General features: G+C 37.5%; 2 protein-coding genes across 2 annotated transcripts; both read right to left on the bottom strand.

The window, feature by feature from the left end:
- Positions 1 to 311: 311 nt before the first annotated feature.
- On the bottom strand, positions 312 to 6,689 carry nsun3 (NOP2/Sun RNA methyltransferase 3; the record flags this gene model as incomplete). Its single annotated transcript, XM_055044743.1, is given in 8 exon segments — positions 312 to 1,401; positions 1,404 to 1,732; positions 1,880 to 2,001; positions 4,332 to 4,486; positions 4,825 to 5,339; positions 5,424 to 5,524; positions 6,391 to 6,615; positions 6,618 to 6,689. Coding segments are annotated over 8 exon segments (1,554 nt in total), but the record flags the coding sequence as incomplete, so codon positions are not given.
- Positions 6,690 to 7,405: 716 nt separating this feature from the next.
- On the bottom strand, positions 7,406 to 10,879 carry LOC129369378 (ATP synthase F(0) complex subunit C3, mitochondrial-like). The gene is made up of 5 exons (XM_055044715.1): positions 10,800 to 10,879; positions 10,441 to 10,533; positions 9,161 to 9,232; positions 8,185 to 8,384; positions 7,406 to 7,768 (listed from the first exon to the last, which is right to left on the bottom strand). Exons 2-5 carry the CDS (start codon positions 10,477 to 10,479, stop codon positions 7,654 to 7,656), a joined length of 426 nt encoding a protein of 141 aa, XP_054900690.1. The 5' UTR covers positions 10,480 to 10,533; positions 10,800 to 10,879; the 3' UTR covers positions 7,406 to 7,653.
- Positions 10,880 to 11,236: the final 357 nt, after the last annotated feature.

The raw sequence follows: 11,236 nt of genomic DNA, 5'->3' as shown, positions 1-11,236 counted from the left end.
TGAGACGCTCAGGATGTGAACTACATGCATTTACCTTAAATGCACCTTTGCCTCAGACCTGAGCAATTACAGTCTAATGAAAAGCTGCAACGCTGCGATGAAACTGTGTCTACTTTTTGCTCAAGCATGACTCAAGTGCAGTCCTTCAACTTAATAACCCACAAGAGATGATACGATCGTCTCTCCGCTGCACTGAGAGGAGGTACAGTGTAATAACAAACCTGACAGATGTAAGATTACCGACAGGGAAAATTAAAACCTGTGTTCATTCAGACAAGAGCAGGGAAAAGAAACAGATAATCTTTGTGACATTTCTATTTATACTGATTTATTTTAAACATACACCTTCGCGAGACATTCTTTATGCCACTTTTCAGTTTTTGCAATAAAAATAGCTTGTTGTTTCTTAAAGATGTTCCGTAGGTCACAATATATAGAAATGCTGAGATGATATTTAGGTTTCCCCTATGTGGAATGACTCCTGAGGGAGGATGCCAGTCGGTGAGTTTTGCAGCCACTCTATGAATAAACATTAACATTACATTGTTGTAACTAACAGAACTTTTTTCACATAGAAGATTTATATTCCAGGTACAAGGGAGAGCCTGAAGGCCAGAAAATAAAGGAAATGAGTATAAAGCGCCTTCATGAAGATAAATCATCACAGAATGGGGCTAGTATGTCTTCTTCCTTCACATTCAGCTGTGTCTGAAATTTGGAGAAGGTTCAAGCAAAAATGTTCATCACATCTTACAATCCATGAAAAGAGCCTTTTTTAAGGCAGAAACGGAAAAAGAAATGGTGCACAGCAAGAGTCCTTCCTGGAAAACTCATATCTCAATTGTTATTAAAGAAAAAGTTTTCTATAAATATATATGAAAAAGGCTTTCTTCTAACTATCCATGACTTTTCAACATGTAGATATCTACTCTTCTGTGGATCAGACTGGATGACAAACAATTGAGCTTTAATGTTCCACAACTAAAACAATCCTAATAACCTTAATTAGAATTTTCTGCTGCATTATGGGTAAAATCAGCTCTGTTGCCGTCACACGATCATTTGCTACATCTTGATTTTAAACACCAATTATTAGCATTCAGCAAACACAAATCTGTCTGATGAAGATTGCGGGAGGTATGAATGTGAGATGAGAGCCATGTTTGCTTTTCATTTGCTGCTTAAATGTAAAATCTCACACAGCACTCTGAGACAGATGAACTTTGATTACACAGTGTTCCTTACCTTAGAAACTTTATAAAACCTTTATGCTCTGATGTGTTTACATCTGAATATCTAAACTCTTTGCATAGTTTTGTGCTAAAAGACGTTCTGGAATTGATGCAGGACTTGGAGAAGTAGCATTTCACCTATCTGCTTTGTTCTGGAGGTCAGACTCTATCTCTGTTTTCTAATTCGAGACAAAAACATTGGCCCCCAGGTCTTGCCAGGCTGGGGAACCACCAGAATGCCGAGCTTATGATGAGAAGTGGCTGCAGAGCCAATCAGTGGATGCAGGAGCGACTTGGACTCTGTCTGTTTCTGACCAGGGAGAGGAATAACGGCAAAGTATTTTGACAGAGGCAAAGCGATTTCTTCCCACAGATTTTCAACTTCAGCATTAGGGAAGTCTTTCAGCACCACCTCAACTACAGCGCAGTTCTCCAAGCTTGACAGTGTGCAGGTTGAGTAGACGACAACACCCCCCGGACGCACTGCAGATATAGCGGACCTATAGGAGGCAGACAAACAGCGTTTCATTTCTTTTTTTATCACACTGTATCGATTGTACACAGTACAAAACTGTTATGTTTCAGCTGCTTTGAAGGAGCAGTACACCTCGCAGGTGTTTTTCTATGTCTGATGTTATTGGGTTCACCTTAGAAGCTGAGTCTGTAGCTCCGGCAGCCTGGCTCTGTCTTCTAGTCTCTGTTGCCCCTGGAGTTTGTCGCTAGAATGCAACCAGCTCCTGTCATTAGAACAAGGAGCATCAACTAAAACCTGGGACAACATGAAATATGGACAGTTCAGAGTCACAGTCATACTTTAGACAAATAACAACAAGAACAAAGTATCAAGTAATGTTTGAAAACACAAATTTATCATTAGATGTGATAAAACAGGTTATTTTTTTCCCAATTATTTCATATTGTTAATAAAGTAGAACTTAGTGTTGGCCAAAAGGGAGGAGGAAAGTCAGTGGACTCCGAGTCCTAGCTTGGAAAAGTCTGGAAGGTTACATCAGAAAAGAAACTTATAGATCACAAAGGACAAAATTAGAGAGGAAAGGCTGAAATAGTTTGGACATGTGCAGAAGAAAGGTAGATCTGGTGGACAAAGGACATTGGAAATGGAGCTGGCTTGGAAGAGGAAAAAAAAAAAGAAGAAAGGTAGCTGTGACAGAGGAGAATGTTAAGGACAGGGTGAATAATCTGCTGGGGAGACCTCTAAAGGAAGCAGCCAGGGAGAAAATGACAGCACTGTTGGCTAAAAACTGTGAAGGCAGCCACTCTTTAAAGGTAATCATTTTTCTGTTTTAGTTCAGTAACAAAAACAAAAAAATGAAAACACTCAGAAGACACAAAACTCTTCAAAACAATTGTTCTCAGTGAAACATACTTAAAAACAATTACATTTCAAAGAATCAATTATACAAAAAAGAATACAGAAGTATACATATGAAAAAAATAGCTCTCTAAATATAGAAATAGACAATGATTGAAAAAAGATTCAATAAGCTTGAGAACATTTGAGACTTTCTTGTAGTTTTACCTTTATTTTTTTTTCCTCTCTTGAGAAAAGTCTGTTAACTGATGCATTGCTCAGTAGCAATATTGATTTCTTTCAGTATAATCCAGGGCAATCCCTGAATTTTATAAGCCTGATTTGAATTGATAAAATAAGTAAAAATAGCTTAAAATACAATAATGTTCCCATGGATTTTTATATATCTTCAGATCCTTTGCCGGATATGTATTCCTTTTTTTTTTTCTGGTAGTATTACTCAGCTTGTCATTATATATTTCATTCAATCTGAAACAAACTGCCTCTTTTCTTAATCTAGATATTTAATGCAAATATGGATAATATTAACTTATCCATATTTGTGATATAGGCTTGTTTTTCTGTTTTGGTGTTAATAGTGTATTTGTCTGCATTTTCTATACAAGCACATTAAGGTCCAAACACCACTTGCATCCACCTTTTGCATTCTGATGCCACTCTCCATCAACGCACCAACAGACTCGTAAGAGCAAGTAAGTTTATACCAGAAAGTTCACCAGTGTAAACCTAAACGTAATAAAGAGTGTTGACATTACTGTGCATATTATCTGGCCTGATTTCCCCTTGGATCTGACACCAAAATAGATCCGGATCCGGTGTGTTTTAGCCCTGTTTCAGCTTTCAGTTTTCCAACTCTTGCATTTTAATATCTTCCTTCTGTTTAGCTGCAGGGTTCCCTTTGCTATGCTTATTGATTCAACCCATGCTTTCTGTGGATCAACTATCTGCAGCAGCTCTTAAAAGTCTTTTTGCAGAATTTATGAATTTATGGTTGAGGGTGTAAATATGAGTTTTCTCTAAATGACAGAAAATTAACTCAATAATTTATTTTATTGGCTACGTATGAGGCATTTTTTACAAAGCATGTATCCTCACATGATTAAACCAAATTTAGTTTGATATCACTCTCTATATTTTTCACATATATATATATATATATATATATATATATATATAATATATATATATATATATATATATATATATATATATATATTCCTTTTTTTATATATATATATATATGTATATATACATATATATATATATATATATATATATATATATATATATATATATATATATATATATATATATATATATATATATATATATATACTTTTCTTATATGATTTACACACGTTAACTTACAATAACTTAACCTCCAAACGTGACTTTAGAATCATTCCACAAATTGTACCAAGAATCCTGTATCTGCATTAAAACACAGCAGCACAATCTGTCACTTTTACCTTTCAGATGGGTAAAAGTAGGCCTTTTCATTCTCTGCTCTCCCTTTTTTTATGATGCTGCTCCATTCTCTGCCACTTCCTTGCAACCATTGTCTACCTCGTCTCAATTTCTGTTTTGAATAAATGCTTTTCTTCTTTTTCTGGGGGGTTTATTAGCTGCTGTTCAAAGGCTCGCTGCTTTCATTGATTCGTTACAATGGAATTGGAAAACAAAAAGTGTATCACCCTAATTTGTTGGATGCGGAAAGAAAATGCAATTACCAGTGGCTATGAACACGTCAGGTGTACTTTGCTCACCTTGTCATAAAAACCGGCTTCGCTTTGCCCAACGAAGCGGCCGTCCTGTGCAGACACCATCACTCTGCTGCTCAGGGAGGGAGGCAGAAAGGACTCCAGGGTTTTGGCCAGCCAGTCCCGTCTGTGAGAATCTGGCTCATTACAGCAGAGAAGAGCTGCAACATAAAACAGGAAGAATTAGTGATTACCGGTAGTTAATAGGATAGGAAACAAGTAGATCATTACAGAAGCATTAGGGGTTTTGTGAAAGGCTCTTGTTGTAAACACTTCAAATAAAACACAGGAATCAGGATTTTCTTGCATTTAATTGGTAATAAATAAGCTCTAAACATGATCATTTTTCAGCAACAATCCATTTTTATTTTAAGAATTAATCAGTGCAGATAATAATGCACAAACCTTTTTTACTTCTACATATTAATCTCTTTTGATTGCAGTCCTGCCAACTCTGGTCCATGATATAATGAAACTCGTGTCATGGCTTCTTGTTTACCTGGAGTTGCACTTTGCATTATGGCGACAGCTTTGCCTCCGGGGGCAGAGCACAAATCCAAAACCTTATCACCATCTCTCACTTGCAAAGCCAGCACTGGAAGAAGCGAGGCAGCATTCAGGAGGTAGTACTGCTTCAGCTGGCCCGGCCGGTGGGCCTGTGAGGGAAATCGCAGGGGGTGTGGGTGGATGTAACATTGTAATGAGGAAGAAGGAAATATGGGTGGACGCTGAGACTGATGGGCCTGACTGAATGCATGAGAGGCACTGTAGGGCAGGAGACCAACATCACCAGGAGGGTGTTTTGAGAAATGTGGTGAGAGAGCGTCTTTTCCTTCCAGACGTGGAGAATTAGACAGAGTGGAGTCACTGTTATGAAGCACGTCTGAGACGTTTGTTTGTGGCAGCAGCGATGAAAAGCCCTGAGACAGAAGAATCTGTGTGATATCTGTCACAGAGCTGAAGCGGTTTAGCATGACCCCATACTGCCAGGACAGAGGGTCCAGCAGTACTGCTCTGAAAGACAGAGGGGAAGACGAGAATGACGGTTTTATCTAGTGAACGGGAGAACACTGGTAAATCATTCAACATAAAATTCACCTTGCAGAGGCCCACAAGTCTCCCAGTTCTTCACTGTACTGCTGGTCAAAATGATCGAGGACTGCTGGACAGGGCTGTCTCCTTTTACCTGTGTTTCTTATCTAAAAAAAAACACCAACAAAAGACAAACAAACAATAAGAGAGAACATCCACTATAATGTTGACACTCTAGAAAAAGGTGTTCACACAAGGTGGCCTGGAAAAATGGTGGCACCGAAATACGTCTCCTTGCTACAATTCTCTTCGCACTAAGAGATGGAGATAATTTTTTTCACAAACTGTCCTCCTGTGTGTGATAGCAAAATAAACATGGGATTTGTTTCATTTTTGCTCTGGTTGCAGATAATTTGTTTTTAACAGGCTGTGAGCTATGTTCTTAAACTCATTTTGTAAATTATACATTTATTCTTTTGAGGTTAGAGTGACATGTTTTTATAATTTTTGTATTAATCTGTGTTCTTCTCAGGCAATGTATCTATCTTTCTTGTCCTTGCCTTTTCTGTTGGCACTATGCCCTTTTAAAAGATGCATTTTATAAAGACTAAACCAGAACACAGACGGTTACTGTTTTGCATTTCGGAACCAGTGCAAATCAATCTAGCCTTGATGATGTAATTTTAGAAATAGTTTACGATGAAAACACACATACGTCAGGTTTGAAGTTGATATTATACTGCTTAAATGTTTTCTTTTTTTCCAGGCTTAAAACTCGTAATACACCAGCGCCTCCTGGTGGAAACAGAGGGGATCGACACAGGTACAGAAATGCTCTAAAAAGAGAAGCTAATACATCTAAATGTACGAGTTTTAACTTAAATTTTAAAACTTCAGATCAAATATATCCCTCAGAAAGACTTGATGATTTAGCAAACTGAGTTGTGTTACATGTGCTGTCTATCTCCTTAAGCTTTTACTTTTAAAACTATTAAAATGAACACAATTGGTCAAAGCCATGCATGCAGATTACCTTGTTTTTCAGAGGTCGTTGCTGTTTGTTTTGCCATAAAGAACCATCCGGACCAGGCCGACAGGGAGAGGAAGAGAGCCACCGCAGAACTGTCCGGACTGTTCTGGGTTCCACGTAAATCTTCCTCCTCATGATGTAAACTAGCCAACCAGGAAGCACTGTTGAATTCTCGAAATGCCATGAAATTACGAAATGATCGCTTTCATTTAAATTTATTTGAGGGGAAAAAAATGGTGACCCCTGATGGGTACGTACATTAAATTCGTCCCCACAGTTTTTACAAAAGACAGTTCCGTTTGGAATTACAAAAATAATCGGACATAAGTCATCCAGTATTTTATATTAGCTCTCATTTACGTACTTTTCATAGTACAATAATTTCTTGAATTAATTCAGTGTTATCATGGATGTTCGTATTGTGCTTTTTGTGAAATTGTTGCTAAATGAAAGTGGAGCGGATCTGAGAACTGCATCTGCATGAACCGACATGGCGCTGAAAATCTACGCGCAGTATTCTGTCGTCCTGTGTCTAAATACTATTAAGTAGTTTGCTTTCAGCACAAGACGAAAAGGCAGTTTTCTTTAAGATTTTTAAAACAAAGGCAAATAAATGTTTTTGTTTTTCCTCTCGCTGACATTTTCGTGCTGAAGCCTCGTCACTAGTGACCACTATGAAGAGAACATTAGCATAATTTCCTGCCTTAAACTTTGTATTTTTATGATGTAAAGAAGGCACCTTGAACTGCCTTGTTGCTAAAACGTGCTATACAAATAAACTTGATTGATTTAAGACATGTTATTTATTTTCTATACCAAATGGCTGGAAAAACCTGTGGACATTGCTCTAATCCTTTTGCATCATCTGTATGTGTGCTGTGAACACTTCGAATCTGATGTTTGTTTGTGCACATAATCTTAGCCAATAATGCTGACCGATTCAGTCACATGAAAACCAGTAAGGAGGAGTATCTTTGGTATTCTTAATCAGGTTTAAGAAAAACACAAGAAACAAATGAAGAATTAAGTGTTTTACTTCCATTACAGGCTGCATGTTTGTTACCAAACCTTTCCATTAAATACACAGTAGTTTAGACCCATCATGACAATGATTTGAGTTTAGCAGAGAACCTCAACATCAGATTAGCAATCTTCCAATAAACACTGATAAGATTTAGACAAAATGAGCTGAAATCATCCTTCTATTCCAACTGCTGACTCTTGTTAACATTATGATGTGTCCTTGTACAGTAAGGGCCAAGGTGTTTACATGGCGAAAAGGATCAGGAATGCAACCATCAGGCAGAAGAGACCCATAGCTTCAGACAGAGCAAAGCCCAAGATGGCATAAGAGAAGAGCTGCTGCTTCAGAGACGGGTTCCTGTTGAGAAAATGAACAAAAAGCAGAAGTTAAATGTAATGAAACTACACGTTAACAACTCAGGAAATAGAATATTTCTTATGTCCGTTTTTCTTGACCAAAAAAGAGCTATTAAACGAGGAAGAAATATTTTTGCAATTCCTAATTTGTAAGACTGTACGACAGATGTCGTCACAAGGATTTGTGATCAAAGGTGGATACCAAGTACAGAAGCTTCTATCCAGAACATATGAACATTTATTTAGCTTTTATAGAAAATGTACAATTCTAAACTCACAACACAGGAAAGCTGACAAAATTTGAACCACAATAAATCAATATCGATCGACCCTTGGCCAGGAAAGTATTTGCTAAGGAGGTTAAAAACAGCCCCAGATAGGGTTTTATGAAGCATCAAAAACATCCTTAAGTCATACCTAGCATATCCAATAATAAGACTGCCGAACACCGTTCCAATACCAGCTCCAGATCCAGCCACACCAACAGTGGCAGCTCCTGCTCCGATGAACTTTGCAGCTGTGTCAATATCACGACTCACAGCACTGGTCTGGAATCCCCGCACTGCCACCTGCTGCTGGGAGGCTGCAGGACTTGGTGGTGCCAGGAGTGAGGCAGTCTGCCAGGGTTTTATAAAACAAAAGGTTATATTTACACAAAATTCCATCTAGTCTTTTTATACACTTTAGAAATGGTAAAATGTAATTTCAATGTGCCCATTTTGTTTTTGTAGTTCTAAATATACTAAAAATTGAAATTAAAAACTCAAGTGTAGAGATTGGAAAATCCTGTTTAGCATCTCGTTTAAGGTTTTGATGTGGATGAGAATTAAAGCAAACTCCCGACGATCCTGAATGTATTAAAATAAAAACTAGCATTTTATTTTGACATTTAAATAATTTGTCTTATTTAAATAACTCAAGACTAACATAAAATTAAGCAGGCTAAAAATAAGTCACACATAACAGAATTTATTCTTCGGGTTGCATGAGCCTTAGCAAAGTGGAATACAGGCATTTTGTCTGCCTCTGCTGTAAAACTCAAACCAGAGACACGCAAATAATTTCTGAACTTTAGCAAGGCTCAGGTAACTTTATATGCTAATGCAGAGGTGGCATTTGTTTCAGCTTAAGTATTTATATTACATAACTTGTAGAAAGCTAAGAGCAAACTTAATATGTTTTACATAATTCCCAAAGGAAACATGTATCCATTCCCTCATATTTAAATCTTAAATGACTAGTTATTGCATTCAAATCATTGACTGTAATGAATCATTTGTCACCAAATCTTATTCAGTATTTGATTTACTCTTCTTGCACATGAAAACAGTAAATTTTCTATGATGCATTCTCACTCCCCAAACAAAATCAATCGCCTCAAGACCATCCTCACCTCTGCTTTCCTGCTGTCAGAAACTACTGCCGCTGAGAGGGGTCTGTAAAGTGCCCGGGATCCAGCACGGACCTGTGAAGGTTGATAAAGAGTTAAAAAAAAAAAAAGCAAGCACATTGAATTGAAATTTAAATTAAAGTGTGAGTTCCTAGTGGTAAATGATCAAGGCTGTTGACTTTCCACAACTAATAGAATAGCAATATCCAAGAATAGATGAATGGAATGGCATCTTTATTTCAAGACAGATCATCAATAAATATTAACGAAAAAAGACATCAATAACCAGGTTAATATTTTTATTTCCTGTTTAATTATTTGCCTGACGTAACTTGTATTTAAATAATCTCTACGGTGTCCAATAGAGAAAAAAATAGAATTCTGTTAAATTATTGCTTTTTAAAGTAAAAAAAATAAAAACAATTTAAGATGATCGGTTTATTTTTTATTATTATTTTCCCATGTGTCTTAATGCATGATTTTAACCAAAAAGTGAAATCTATGAATGCTAAGAATGAGAAAAAAATTAAATGACACTCCACAATCCCCTTTGTTCCACTGAAAAGCTTTGTCAGATGTTGAGTTTTATTTCTTAGCTCGGTTTTATTTTCCCCAATTTTTGTTTATCTCATTTCAAATGAAAATCCCAACAATGGACTGGGTCCACAAATTAACTGCTTGGTTGCTGGAGGACATGTGTAAAATGATTAAAACTTAAAAAAAAAAAAAAAAAAAAGAAAAATGCAGCTTTGTCTTGAGTTTTCCATTTTCACCTGGCCTTAACTCATTAAATTGGCAGAAACACGTTTGTTCAATCGTCCAATTTAAATACATGTCCAAATAAATAATTGGTGATTTAATTGATCCCAGGAACAATAGCAACATCGACCAAAAGTTACTTTGGACCAAATGTTCCAACAACAAAACTTGCACCTCGAATTGGGCCTCAACTATACGTCAACCATTTGCTTTGGTTGCGTGTACATTATGTTTTACGTCGTCTGAAATCATAAACCACGGTTCCTCGTGTGGCTACAATAGACAGGTGGTGATTTGGCCTGGCTGAAACTGCTTCGTCCTTGCAGATATGAGCTCAGCTGACTTTAGCAGAGGGTCAAAGCCAGCTCGGTGGCAGGGTGTTAGCAGCGTTAGCTGCAGAGTAGCGGGTGACCGTTCTGTCCTTACAGGCAGCAAACAACACACCTGCTTTCTGACCCGCTCTGAAAAGGCGCTGTTTAGCGCTTGCAACGTTGATTAGACGCCATTCATTCAAGCGGACTCACCAGAGAGGGCGTGGAGACGAACTTAGCACAGGCATACATCACGATGTACCGTTTGGTTCAGATGAGGCAGGACAGCCAGTGGTTATTTGATGTCTGCAAATAAAACAAATGGAACCATTTCAAATCCTATTTTAGTGAGTCGGCTTCGTTTGGTGAATGATCAGACTCATCATCCGGCTTGAGCCGACGCGCAAAAAGGTCAAGCTCGGACGCAAAGACCGTACAGTGCTACAGGAAGAAGATGGTTAGTCATCCACAAGAAGAAGCACTGCAGCGGATAATACAGCTGGACAATGTCGAACAAAAAGCTTACAAAAGTCATTGAATCTCAATTTCTCAGGAAGAGGCTTAGCACTCACCGGTCTGTTGTAGAGGTCGAACAAACCAGAGGTAGGCGCATGCGCAAGTTTCGACTTGTCTTATGGGTTTTCGGTAGACAAATGGCATAAAGAGTTCACTTCTGCCGCCAACAGGTAGGCTACTAAATTACATGACTTATTTCTGTCCTCCGAGATGTCAAGAGGCACTTTGTAGAGAAAAAATAACATAACATAACATAACATGTGTCTAATAAATAAAGCACAGAATATAAATTAATGATGTATCGAATTACACAAGGGCGTTTTCTCTTGATAATTTCTCATTTTGTTATTTCAGTCGTACATAACTTGGCACACAAGCTTTGAGGAAATAGAGCAACTGCTTGTGAGTTTAGTATCTCTGTCATTTTCCATCCAGTTATTGTGTCTTTCAATAAAAAAGGGGGGTAGAGAAAATGTCATAACATCAAGAAAGC

Source organism: Poeciliopsis prolifica, unplaced genomic scaffold, assembly GCF_027474105.1.
Source record: "Poeciliopsis prolifica strain line A6 unplaced genomic scaffold, Auburn_PproV2 SCAFFOLD021, whole genome shotgun sequence".
NCBI classification, from domain to species: domain Eukaryota; kingdom Metazoa; phylum Chordata; class Actinopteri; order Cyprinodontiformes; family Poeciliidae; genus Poeciliopsis; species Poeciliopsis prolifica.
This window is presented reverse-complemented; position numbering and strand designations above follow the sequence as displayed.